The 14,203-nt window shown below is 38.0% G+C and overlaps 1 protein-coding gene and 1 pseudogene across 1 annotated transcript in view; both read right to left on the bottom strand.

Annotated features, from left to right (window-relative positions):
- Nucleotides 1-14,203, bottom strand: part of UBE2G1 (ubiquitin conjugating enzyme E2 G1) — a 94,637-nt gene that overhangs the window by 13,488 nt on the left and 66,946 nt on the right. The window contains exon 3 of the mRNA XM_054575861.1: nucleotides 4,931-5,028. Coding sequence (XP_054431836.1) covers nucleotides 4,931-5,028 — 98 coding nt within the window. The remainder of the gene's footprint in view (nucleotides 1-4,930; nucleotides 5,029-14,203) is intronic.
- On the bottom strand, nucleotides 10,673-11,891 carry LOC129072371 (male-enhanced antigen 1-like; annotated as a pseudogene).

Genomic DNA, 14,203 nt, shown 5'->3' with positions numbered 1-14,203 from the left:
TCCCCTAAATAACCAATGGCAATATTTATGTATATTTCAATCTGAACTTCCTACCTCAAGTCTAACATTTTTTTAGATTATTTATTTATTTTTAGAGAGAATCGAACTATAATTGAAAAATAAAATTTAAAAAATTTACTGAAAGGCAAGAAAAGTAAAAAAAAAGTCATCAAAGGAAAGAACAAAAAAGTTAAGAGTGAGAAAACAAACCTATACGTACTTCCTCTTTTGTGAAACTCCTGTTCTTATCTTTTACCATTTACGTACTCGGATGTTTAGTTTTTACTTGCCTAACTGCTTCTTAATTTTCCCCATTTAATTTTTGCCTATTACTTTTCCCTTTCATTGCAATGCCTCAATAATGTTCTTTATAGCTGGCTTTATTATCTGACACAAGATCCATTTAAGAATCCTGTACTGCATTTAGTTGCCATTTCTCTTCACAGACTCCTCTTTTTAGTCTTTCAATATTTATTGCTTTGGAAACTAGAAAATTCTTATCCCTTACACCCAGCAAATAATCCTATTTTTTTATCACTTGAAACTTTTTATTCCATTTAGAGTTTTAACTCACTTTGCTATTTGTTGTGAAGAAAATTTCTAAATAAATTTCCCCATAAATAGCTTTCCCCAGGCATCAATTACTGAACAGAAAATATATCTCTTCTTCCATCTTAAAACTAAACTATCTGAACCATACTAACCCTTTAAGCAATCTAGTTCTTAAAGCTGTCCATCTAAAATTAATGAAAGTCCAATCTCTCATCTTCTCTATTTATTCACTACCTGGGTACCCTCTTTTCCTTATGGAAACTGGCTACTGCCCCCTATCAGGATGCTATAACTGTTCTCACAAAGTAGTCTAAGAACATTTTCTGCTGAGTTCTTCTAAAGTCAACTCTTCCGGGCCAACACAACTGATACTGTTGAAGACACCTTCCAGGACACATTTTCCTCCTTTAGTTTCTGTGACACACTTCTTTTCCTTGGTTCTTGGACTATTCTCTCACTTACTTTCTAGTTTCCTTTTCCCATGATCTAACTTTTGATGTTATCCTTATCTCCCATATAAATTCTCTATTCCCCGGGTAAATTAACTCATTGGTTCTATCACGATGTTACCCATCTTCCTCCCCACCTCCCAGTTTTATTGAAATGTAATTAACACATAACCTGTCATCTTGATGCCAATAACTTCCAAGGCCCTGAGCTCGCTGCTGAGCCTTGGACTAGCTGTATCTAATTATCTAACTGGATATATGGCAAGTATACCTCAAGGCAAACAAGTCAAAAATTGAATGCATTTAAGCTACACAAAGCTAATCTTTACCCTAATTTTTATAACAGTCTTACTGAGATATAATTCATGTATTTGAAGTGCAGAATTTAATGGTTTGTAGTATGTTTATAGAGTTGTACAACTATCACCATAATCAATTTTAGAACATACTACTCATCACCCCAGAAAGAAACCTTGTACACATTAGGAATCATTCCCCATCTCCCCCCAACCTTCCTCACAAAGCCCTAGGCAACCACAGATGTACTTTCTATCTCTACGGACTTGCCTATACTAAACATTTCACATAATTTGAATTATATATTATGTGATCTTTTGTGAATGGCTTTGTTCACTTAATATGTTTTCAAGGTTCATTCATATTGTAGATATGTCAGTATTTCATACCATAATATGGATATTATGTTTTGTTTTCCTGTTCATCAACTGATAAACATTTGCGTTGTTTCTACTTTTCTGGCTGTATCTAATGCTGCTATGAACATTCACATGCAAGTACTTTGTGGACATATGTTTTCAAGACTGTTGGTTACCTAGGAATGGAACTGCTGGATTATCAGGTAACTAGGTTTAACCATTTGAAGAAGTGCCAGATTGTTTTCCAAAGCCGCTGTACCATTTCACATTCTTGCGAACAGTGTATGAAAGCTGTAATTTCTCTATGTTCTCACCAACACTTATTACCTGTCTTTTTCATTATTGCCATTGCAGTGGGTATAATGTGTTACTTTGCGGTGGTTTTGATTCTACAATTATTTGGTAAATGGTCCATCTATTCTAAATTCTTACCTCTCCATTACTGCCCACATCTGGTAGTCAACAAGAGTAACTAAATACTCCTTCCTGCCAGTACTCCTAGCTCAAACTTTCATTGTCTCTTACTGGAACCACTGAAAAAATCCTCATCTACCTCCTGGCTATCAGTCAGCCTTCACCTTCCAATCTTTCCTCCTTGAGTATAATCTTTCTAGAAGAAAATACAGTCACAATAAATCTACTATAAAACTTTAATTTAACGAGCTCCATAGCCTCTAAAGAACAAAGTTCAAGGCAGGTATTTACATATTCAAATTTCTGTTCAAGAATCCTATTCTCTAACTTCCTCTTCAGTGCCACCCATGCCTTATAAACTATGACTATAATCTCTCAGTTTCACCATTAAATTTACATGTCCAACTTTGCTTTATATAGACCACAATATCCTTATGGAAAGAGACCATAACTCACTAATCAACTTTGTATCTCCAGTCCCTAGCAGATATTCAAATGCTCGTTTTTCCTCTCATTCTTATTTCAAAATGACTTTTCACTCTTTTCCTAGTCCAGCTCATCCTGTACTCGCCATCCTTGTCCCATCTCCGTCTCAGTTATCCTTTCATCACAAAGTATCGCCTCTGTCAAATCAAGTCTTAATTACTCACTTTCTCAGGCATTCTCCTTTACGGCCTACAAAACAAAAAGGTCTCAACCTTAAAAAAACAAAAAATCACTTCATTTCATCAGTTACCCTCTTAACCTACCTATGCCATTTCTATCCTCTTAGCAAAAAAAAAAAAAGTGTCACGTATTGCATACATATGCGCTGTCATTTAATTCTCACAGACAGAGAAACTAAGCCTGAAAGAGGCTTTATCCAGAGTTACACAGCTAGTCTAGTATAGCAATAGTCAGAAGCTTTGTCATATATCCTTTTAAAGATTTTATTTATTTATTTTTAGACAAGGGAAGGAAGGGAGAAAGAGAAGGAGAGAAACATCAATGTGTGAGAGAAACATAGATTGGTTGCCTCTCGCACGCTCCCAACCAGTGGGACCTGGCCCACAACCCAAGCGTGTGCCCTGACTCGGAATGGCACTGGCGACCTTTCGGTTTGCAGACCGGCGCTCCATCTACTGAACCACACCAGCCACGGCTTACATCTTCTTTTAAAATAGGTGTAAAGAGATTGCCTGTTACACATTAAGTAATTTAAATGAAGCAGGAAAAACTGCCAAAAGGCTAGGAATAAGTGAAAGAAATTTCAAAGAGGTGAATGTCTTTAATTTGTGCATCCATACTTCATGTAGGACTATTTGTTAATGGATTCTCCCACAAATAAATTGTTAGAAGACATTTTTCTCCCTTATTTAAATTGTTAGATGTTTTTCTTCCTTCCCAACAAAAATAACTGTATGTCTTTTGTAATCACTGCTATCTTAGATGCATTGAAATATGGTGTGTTCCCTCAGTTCCCAATAGTTTTCCATTTGCCAGTTCTAGTCTCTCATAAGACCTGTCTGTTTTTCAAGCCATTGGGTTGTAATATATACTCCCTTTCAATGCAATAATAATGCCTTACTTTATTCAATAATCCATTATTCTGACCAACTTTTGTTTAAAGGTTTTCTTCCTTGCAATTAAAAGAAGGTGACTATGAGAAACAAAATGCAGATTATACAGTAGTATAAAAAGACAGCTGAGCCCTGCCTGGTGTGGCTCAGCTGTCATTGTTTCACAAAGCAAAAAGGTCACAGGTTTGATTCCTGATCAGTGCACATGCCTGGGTTGTGGGTTTCATCCCCAGAAGGGGAGTATGCGAGAAGCAACCAATCATTGTTTATCTCCCTCTTTCTCACTCCCTTCCCTTCTCTCTAAGAAAATAAATAAATAAAATCTTTAAAAAAAAAAAAAAAGAGAGACAGCTGATTACAAAATACTGAGAGTCAATATACTTAGAAAAGAAATCCTTGTAAAGGCATATCAAACAAGGCCAAAAGTTCAACAAGACTGTGTATAATAAACATGGCTTATCTAGCCTAAACTTTGCCTCACAAAGTAGATTTTAAATGGCTGCACGTCCTTGGGTAAAAAAGTCAATGTCTCTATTTCATGAACAGCAGTATTGGATGCTTTCCACAGGTTAAAAAATACAGTACTTTATCTCATTTGACAGTCTCAGCCACCTTATGAGGAAGGTAGGACATTCCCTATTTTATAGTTAAGGATATAGATTAAAAGGTCTAAGAGCTAAGATGAAAAAAATATAATGAAACAATCCAAGTTTAATTACTTCTGTGCTCTTTGTAATGAGGTACCTAATAATACCTTTGAAATTATGTTCTCATCCTGGCTGGTGTGACTCTGTGGACCAAACACCAGCCTGTAAACTGAAAGTTGACCGGTTCAATTCCTGGTCAGGGCACCTGCCTAGATCAGTTCACAGGTCCCCGGATGGGGGCCTGTGAAGGGCAGCTGATCGATGTTTTTCTCACATGTTGATGTTCCTCCCCCTCTCTTTAAAAATAATTTAAAAAAGGAATTATGTCCTCAATTATAATAGCTCTACTGATAGTGAATATCATATCACCCACCAAACTTGCCTCTAGTTGGGAACATCATAAGCCACATTATGAGACTCAAAGAGCTGATAACTAAGTAAATAAATACAAAGCTATTTTTTCCACATGATCTCTGTTACTCTTTCTCATCTAAAGAATCGAATGCATGGCCATGCACATAACAAACGCAATGAACTTAGTGCAAAAATCCCAAAGCAATTTCATTGAGAACTACATCTTTTTAATGACCTTGAAATTTTCAGTCACAGGCCATCACATTTGTAAATATAAGAGTAAAACTAGTTAAACTTACCATTTGGGTGCCAGATTTCTGTAATGAATTTCATTTTAGGAGGCCGGAGGGGATAATCTTTTGGGAAAGTGAGATGAGCCTTAAAAACACCACCTTCACTGGAAAAAAACAAAAACAAGTTCTTGTCTATAAGTTCCTGCTTATAAGTGGACAATTATTAAAACAAACATAAAAACAAGGATGCTAGTGCTAATAGTATAAATTAAGTAAATGAATAATATGGATTTCAAGCAGTTTACTTACTCAAACACGCAGGTTTAAAAACTGTCATATCTACCACCTTATTAAACTCTCAAAAAGCTAATAAAATGAAATAGCTCAAAAAAAGACATCCAAATCAGATCACATTATGGCTGTGCCACAAACATTTCTAAATAAAATTTACAAGGTTTAACACTGCCTATAGGGGTCAAACTACCAAATCTTTATGTTGATCTCAAATCATCAGTCTTCTTTCTGTTCTAGCCAGTCTCCTTTCTCCAAACACAACAAGCTCGTATTTTTTGTGGGGGCAGTGCACCCAACCACAAGAAATGACAGTTCATGGACAAGCTAAATTGGCATTCAAGAGCAAGGCTCCTGGCTTCGAGGTCAAAATGATGGACTATGAAGATCCTGAGCTCACAGCCTCTCATTAACAATGAAACTACAACTACATGTAGAATAGTGTGATCTCTGAGAGTGATCTGAAGACTTGCAGAACAGATTTTCTACACCTAGGGATAAAAAGAAAAAGCCACACTGAACCTTTCAGGGTAGGAGGGGTAGAGACTAAGTCTAGTCAGGACCTACCATATCCCCCACTCTCCCATGCGGTGACTCACAAGTGGGAGGGATATCACAAAACCATGGAGGTTGTCCCCAAGGAGCGAGGGGTCCGAGTCCTAGCCTGGGGTACCTGCACCAGGAAGAGGAACTCCCATTAACATCTGGCTTTGAAAACCAGTGGGGCTTATGTCTGGGAGAGCCAAAGGGCTGTAGGAAACCCAGGTTGCACTCTTGAGTCTTGGCAAAGAGGCAGCAGTTTGAAAAGCACCTAGATACATTGACAAATTGTAGGGTGTGTACTGGAGGAACAGGAATGTACTGAACTTTCTCCTGAGTCAGAGGTGCTGGCAGGTGCCATTTCTAGCACTATCCATTAATCTTGCTAACACTGTACACCCCACCCACCCTGGCATTGTCCTGAGGACCTCTCCCAGGCTAGAACCCCTCTAAAGCAGCTCCTGCCCTGCCATGCCCAGGAGGCAGCCTCAGTAGGCACTAGCACACAGCAGTGTCTGCAACTGCAGGGTGGAGCCTCATAGCCAGCCACACTGAAGACTTGATCTGCACACGAGTGAGCCCATAGACAAGCAAAAGCTAAAGTTCATCACCTCTAAACCAGCATTACAAGAAATGTTAAAGGTTCTTTAAATGGAAAAGAAAAGGCCAAAATTAGAAATAAGAAAATATATAAAAGGGAAAAAAATCCACTAGTGAAGGGTAAATAGACAGTAAAGACAGTAGACCAACCACATAAAAATTTGGTATAAAAATAATTTAAATGGCCACAAGTACATTTTTATCAATTACTTAAATGTAAACTAAGTGCTCTATTGGAAAAAATAACTGAATGGATAAAAAAAAAAAAAGACCCTTACAATATTTACTGCCTACATGAGACACTTCAGATTGAAAGACACACACAGACTGAAATTAAAGGGATGGAAAACTTACAAACAAAAAGCTGGGATAGCAATACTTGTATCAAACAAAACAGACTCTAAAACAAAGGCTATAACAGGAGACAAAGAAGGACCCAAATATTCCACTTCTGGTGCATATCTGAAGAAACCAAATACACTAATTCAAAAAGATATATGCACCCCTATGTTCACTGCAGTGTTTTTTCAAAAACATATTTTACTGATTATACTATTACAGTTGTCCCATTATTTCCTCCCCTTTATTCCCCTCCACCTTACACCACCCCCTGCCTCCAGTATTTCCCCTCCCCTTAGTTCATATCTGTGGGTTGTACATATTAGTTCTTTGGCTTCTCCATTTCCTATACTATTTTTAACCTTCCCCTGCCAATTTTGTACTACTATTTATGCTGCTTATTCCTCATAGCTTTCTTCCTATTCTTCCCCCTCTCCCTCATCTATGTTTTACTGTTCACAGTTTTTGATCATCATCTTTTTCTTAGATAAGTCCCTTTAACATGCCATATAATAAGAGCTTGGTGATGATGAACTCCTTTAACTTGACCTTCTCTGGGAAGCACTTTATCGACCCTTCCATTCTAAATGATAGCTTTGCTGGATAGAGTAATATGGGTTGTAGATCCTTGCCTTTCATAACTTTGAATACTTCTTGCCAGCCCGTCCTTGCCTGCAAGGTTTCTTTGGAGAAATGAGCTGAGAGTCTTATGGGAACTCCTTTGTAGGTAACGGTCTTCTTTCCTCCTGCTGCTTTTAAGATTCTCTCCTTATCTTTAATCTTGGGTAATGTAATTAGGATGTGCCTTGGTGTGTGCTTCCTTGGGCCCAACTTCTTCGGGATTCTCTGAGCTTCCTGGTTCTCCTGGAAGTCTATTTCCTTGGCCAGATTGGGGAAGTTCTCCATTATTTTTTCAAATAAGTTTTCAATTTCTTGTTTTTCCTCTTCTCTTTCTGGCACCCCTATGATCCGGATGTTGGATCATTTAAAGATGTCCCAGAGGTTCCTAAGTCTCCTCATTTATTGAATTCGTGTTTCTTCATTCTGTTGTGGTTCAATGTTTCTCTCTCCCTTCTGCTCCCAATCGTTGATCTGAGTGCCCGTTTCCTTCCCTTTACTGTTGGTTCTCTGTGTACTTTTCTTTATTTCATTTTGCATAGCCTTCGCTTTTTCCTCCATTTTGCGATCACACTCAACCATTTCTGTGAGCATCCAGATTACCAGTGTTTTGAACTGTGCATCTGACAGGTTGGCTATCTCTTCATCGCTTAGTTCTACTTTTGGAGCTTTGATCTGTTGTTTCATTTGGGCCTTATTTCTTTGTCTCGGGGCGCCTTGGAAATTGTTGGGAGGGCCCGAGCCTTAGGTATTTGCCAGGGCGCGGCAACCCAGGTCACTGAGTTGTGATGCTGTCTGTGGGGGAGGGGTCCGAGAGGGAACAATGCTGCTTGCTTGGCTCTCCCCCCGCTTTCCGTCACTTCCCCTTGCTACCCACAAGCAAATTGGGCCCTTCTAGTGCTGATTCTCGGATGGGTGGTTTTGTGTACATTCTAGGACCCTGTGGGTCTCTCCAACGAACTCGCCTGTGAGGCCGGGAGTTTCTCCCTCTGCTGTATCCCCCACAGGATTTTACAGCCAGAAGTTTTGAGGCTTTCTTCCTCTCCCCCCACCCCCCCGCACTGGAACCCTGGGTTGTGCGGTCTGTCTTGCTCCCCAGCTGTTCATCCCGGTTTATCGGCACACAAACGTGGGACCACCCGGTCTGCCAGCCGCCGCCTTGCCGTGCGTCCTCTCCGCCCTGCCTGCCCGTCTCTGCCCCCCCTACTGGGCTGGATGAATGTTTCTTCTTTAGCTCCTTGGTGTCAGACTCCCATATAGTTTGATTTTCTGGAAGTTCTGGTTATTTTTTTGTTTTTGAATTTGTTGTTGTCTTTCTTTTAGTTGTGTGAGCAGGCAAAGTGTATCTACCTACGTCTCCATCTTGGCCGGAAGTCTCACTGCAGCGTTTTTACAACAGTCAAGCTATGGAAGCAATCTAGGTGTTCGTCAATAGATGAATGGACACAGAAGTGGTGGAGGCTGGTGTATCTCTCCACACCATGCCCTGCTCCTTTCTTGGAGTGAATAAAAACTTTGTTCTCAAAAAGAAGAAGAAAGAAGAAGAAGAAGGAAGAAGAAGAAAGAAGAAGAAAGAAGAAGGAAGAAGAAGAAGAAGAAGAAGAAGAAGAAGAAGAAGAAGAAGAAGAAGAAGAAGAAGAAGAAGAAGAAGGAAGAAGAAGGAAGAAGAAGAAGAAGAAGAAGAAGAAGAAGAAGAAGAAGAAGAAGAAGAGGAGGAGGAGGAGGAGGAAAAGAAGAGGTAGAGATACATATGTAAATAGTACTACATACACACATACATACATACACACACATGAATATTAGTCAGCCATGAAAAAGAATGAAACCTTGCCAATTGCGACATCATGGAGAGACCTAGAGTTTATTATGTTAAGTGAAATCAATCAGAGGAAGACAAATACTGTATCATTTCACTTATGTGTGGAATCTAAAAAAACTAAACAAATGAACCAACAAAACAAACAATCATAGATACAGGAGAACTGATAGTTGCTAGAGGGTTGGGTGACCCTGGGAATATGGAAAAAAAGGTGAAGGGGATTAAGGGATACAAACTTATAGCTATAACATAAATAAGTCACAGGGATATGAAGTACAGCATAGGGAATAGTGTCAATAATATCACAATAACTTTGTACAATGACAGATGGATAGTAGACCTTTTTGTGCACATCACTGTGTGAGGTGTATAAATGCAAAATCTCACTATGTTATATACTTGAAACTAATATTGTATGTCAACTATAATTAAAGAGCTTTATATTCCAGAATAAAAATCAGACATCAGACCAAAAACACCCTTTCTCAACTCAAGAGTATATATGCACACTTCATCTGAGACCAGATGTGATCTGAGAACAAATGTGCTGACCTTCCATTCATCCATCTATTTATTTTCTCATCATTTAACAAACATTCATTCAGCTTGTTTATGTTAGGAGTACAACAATGAACAAAGTATAAAGTCTCTCAAGTTTATATTCTAGTGACTTTCCAAAGTAGTGCTATATAACAGAACTTTCTACACATTGGAGATATTCTATATTAGTGTGGTCCAATATGGTAGCCATCAGCCACTCAAATTATGGCTAGTGAACCTAAGGAACTGAATTTTCAATTTCATTTGATTTTAACCACCCATATGCAGCCCTGATAATCCAAGTTTGGTGAAAGCTATAGGAAAAAGACCGCAAAGAATTAAAGAAAGAATGAGGTGGTAAAGTACAAGCATAACAAACATGACAATTTGAGTTTAACATTTAAAGAAGATGGTTACTAGATGGAAATAAAGTATAAATGAAAGTCTTTAAAAGAGGAAAAACATACCCTGGCAGTGTGGCTCAGTGGACTGAGCACTGCCTGTGAACCAAAAGGTCACCAGTTCAATTCCCAGTCAGGGCACATGTCTGGATTCAAGGCCACACCCCTGAGCTGGAGGCATATAACAGGCAACTGATCAATGTAGTTCTCCCTTTCTCTTTCCCTCTCTTCTCTCTCTAAAAGTAAATAAATAAAATCTTTTTAAAAATAAAATAAAATAGGGAGGAAAACTATTTTGTTTGAAAGTAATGGGAAGGTGCTGGCAGAAAGACTAGGGGGGAAAAAAAACACACACACAAACTCAGAAATCAGAACAAGAATATAAGGGTAGTAAAGGGCCTATTCCAGAAAAATAAATAAATAAAAGAACATCTTTTCCTTCTGCACAGGAAGAAAACCAGACTGAATGTAGTATCAATATCCTAGGGTAGAAAGGAAGAAAAATGACAAATTTAATGCCTGTCTTATTGCCTTAAATTTCACAATTTATAAGATTATCTATTGAAGAGGAATAAAACCTGAAGATGAGGAAAATGGAGACTGTTAATTGCTGCTGTGAAGAGTGCATTACGTTGATAGAGATAAGTCTATTTCTCAGCCTATGTTACCCCAACTTGTAAGTTAATGGCAAAACTGATCTTAGGATGTATTTATTATATGGTTTTCCAAACTGGGGCTACAAAACCAATTGAGTCACTAACCAGTTTTCTTTTCTTTTTTTTTTATAGGGTAGTGTACACAGGGTGTTTTATTCTCCAGTGATACATGCTACGGTGGGCTGGGCTTGGGCCAATGTCCCCATCTGTACAGAACTGAATAAAGTGGGTCTCGGAAAAGAAGCCTGATCTGCCTTGATGAGGAAAAGGAGATGGGGAGGATGAAGATGGGCATTACAACCAAGGCTGTGTTCAGTCCTGCACTGGTTCCAGTCTGGAATACAGGGAAATAAAGCAGCTCTTAAGGTGGTTACTTCCAGGCAGAAGCTGCCTGCCAGGCTTTGAGAGCCTTCCATACAACATCTTTCCACTAGGCATTTGATATCTCCCAAGCCCAGGCAGGAACCCCTGGTGCAGGAAGGCTTATTCCAGCCACCATCCTTTTCACCAGTTCTACATGTTCTGGGTTCCATGGGAACTACAGGCTGCTTCCTCATCTTCTTCCTCGCTCTCTAATGGTGGGTCTAGCAAATGTAGCCTAAAGGCTCGGATCCGATCCTGGATATTGGCAACTACATCTTCTTCACACCACACTGGTGCCATCTCCAACTCCTCTGGTTCAAAATCTTGGTTCAGAGGCTGGTAGGACCTGCCCTGGTTTCCTCCTACTCTTCTTCCTCAGGGTCCTCACTGCTCCAATCCCCAGTGCCTTCTGTAGGGCCCTGAGTTAGTCCTAGTTCCCAGTCTAATCGGGGAAGAGACACTCAGGGCCCATGGTGTCTCCCTCTAGAACTACTCCTACCATCCAGGCAGGGGATGCTCGGAGCCCACATGGCCCAACCTGCATCTTCCGTTTTCTTCTTAAACAAATAAAAGTAGAATAGAAAACAAAGGTGCTTGTTTCAGTTATGTAATCTACATACAAATTTCTATTCACTAAGATGTCTACACCGAAGTGTATACTGGGTCATGATGTAAATTATTTCTGATTATGGTTGTGGTAAAAAAAAAAAAAAAAAGTTTGAAAGCCACAAATACAGAAAACAGCCAAAAATTAATGTAAAAAGACATCAAAATAGAGCTGCCACAAGTTCAAACACTTTATTCTACAGGTAAAGCTTTCCTCAATATTCAGGCAGCTTTCTGTAAATTTTGATTGCTTAGATCTTCTCAAAAGCTTTCTATTAACTGATTGAAATCCTATCATAAAAAAAATTCACCTAGTCTCATGTTATTTTTCAATCTTTAAAATGTCAATCAAATTTATTTAATAAGATTGTGCTGAAACAATTAATGTATACAATTTTTATTCTGTCTGCAATGCCCTCACACATTCTGAACCAACTATGCTATTCCTTACAGTTTTTCTCCTATAGGTGGACTCCAAGTCTCCTCTTCTTGTGGAAACTCTGTTGTTTAAAAAAAAAAAAAAAAAGTCTTGCTCAAGTCGTCCCAAGCTGTGGATACAAACTTCTAGTGAACAGCTAAATTAGCAAAGACCCACAGGGTACAAAACAATGTAGACTAAATATTAACATGTCACATGTTCACTGGTTTTCAAATATACAAAGATGCTACTGTGATGAGCAAACTGAAAGTTTATTTAAAAGCATCAATGAATTTAAAATATCTTCTCTTCCATTATCTTTCTCTCCATCACAGATACTAATAGTATAATTACTAGCATGATGTTAAAAAAAAAAGTATGCAATCAGGAGTTTCCCATTTGAAAAGGCTGAGGAATGTGAGCCTACGGCCTAGTTCAAGTTTCTTCCATGAGGTCTCCCTGTTTTTGATTAAATTATATATCCTACCATTCTGCTTTTTCAAATCCTATCATCCTGCCATATTTACTTTATTTAAATGATAAACTATATGCTGCCACCTGAAATTTTGTTCAACATTGTTCTTTTATATATATTCCTGTTGATACTTGTCTCTTACTCATTTTACCTGCCACATTCCACAATTTATCCATTAAAATCATAAGACATTTGATTGCTTCCAACTTTTTTTGCTATTACAAGCAATACATTGATTATTCCAAACACTTCCAAGGCACAGGGTTTTTAACCTAGAGATGAAACTGCTAAGACAAAGTTTAAGTAATTATTCAAAGTCACACAACTAATAAAAATGGCAGTCAGGGAGCTACACAAAGATAGTCCCCAAAGCCCATGTTCTTAAGCACTACATGATAAATGACATGGCACTGCCAGTGATCAATCAACTTCTAAGCAATACATGCAAAAGGTTCATTCTCTCCAAAATTTCATTACAGAATATATGGTTTGTGCTTCTCAGTCTTAAACAAACAAAAAAAAAATTTCTTGAATCAGAAATTTCATTAACCAACTCTTAATTTTCTGTATCCTCTCAAGATAAGGCAATACTAGAAAATACACATAATCTTATGGTTTTCCAAATTTTTTACACCATTGCCAGTGGTAAGAAACAAAACAGCACATAACTTGAACTGACTAGTCATTTGTGATGAAAAAAGAAGAGAGTAAGAGATAAAAGAAGTTGTACACTCACCATTCACAAATTTATAAACATAGGATTACTCAGTGCTATCTGGGTCTGAGACTTTTTTTAAAAACCTACTGCCACTCTTACCTGAATACTTCATTTCTGTAAATATTGGTAGCTATACACACTACTTGATAATCAGTCATCTAAAAACAGCAGGTATATCATACTGGTTTTAAAATGTCTTTCACAGAAAGCCTCAAGAATTCTTAACAGCACTAGAAAGATTAATAGAGAAGTAATAAAAACTCAATATTGAAGTGGAGCATAGGCTCAGAGGAAGGAGGCAAGAAGGGTCAAATGGGGGCATATACAATGGTGTCAACAAAAATAAAGAAAAAAATTTTCAATACTGTGTAACGATAACTATAATGGATAAATTAATATTCATGGTAACTTTCAGTCTCAAATAAAGTAATGCTTATATATACTAGTTGATTACATAGATTGTAAAGAGTGTGGACTGCCCTCTAGTGACTTATATGAAGGCTAATGTTGTCACCATGAAATATCACACCAGCTTTTAAAGAACTTTAGTATAGTATTCTTTTATTATTACATAAATTAGCTAATTATTAAGTGGTGAATTAATCACTTAGGCCTGGATACCATCTAAGCCCACATTAACTTACTTTCAATCGTATATTCCCTCCCACCCCCACATCCATTATCAGCCTCTGTTTCTCTTCCTGGGCAGTTGTTTATTTTAAGTTCTGTGTATTCACTCCAACAGCACTCCAACATCTGCCTAGCCCCTACCCTCGTCACTCCACTGAAATAACTACAAGAACACCAGTAATTTCCTTACTGTTAAATCAACAAAGACTATTAAATATTTGATTTTTTGACACTGGATTCTTAGTAGCATTTTAGAAATCTTCTTTAAAACCTTTCCTCTCCTTATAACTTCCTGGCTAACTCCCTCTGCCTTTCTCAGGGTCCT

Source organism: Pteronotus mesoamericanus, unplaced genomic scaffold (genome assembly GCF_021234165.1).
Source record: "Pteronotus mesoamericanus isolate MK-2021 breed Mesoamerican mustached bat unplaced genomic scaffold, CSHL_Meso_final contig_317, whole genome shotgun sequence".
NCBI classification, from domain to species: Eukaryota; Metazoa; Chordata; class Mammalia; order Chiroptera; family Mormoopidae; genus Pteronotus; species Pteronotus mesoamericanus.
The sequence above is the reverse complement of the archived record's forward strand: the minus strand, read 5'-3'. Positions and strand labels throughout refer to the sequence as shown.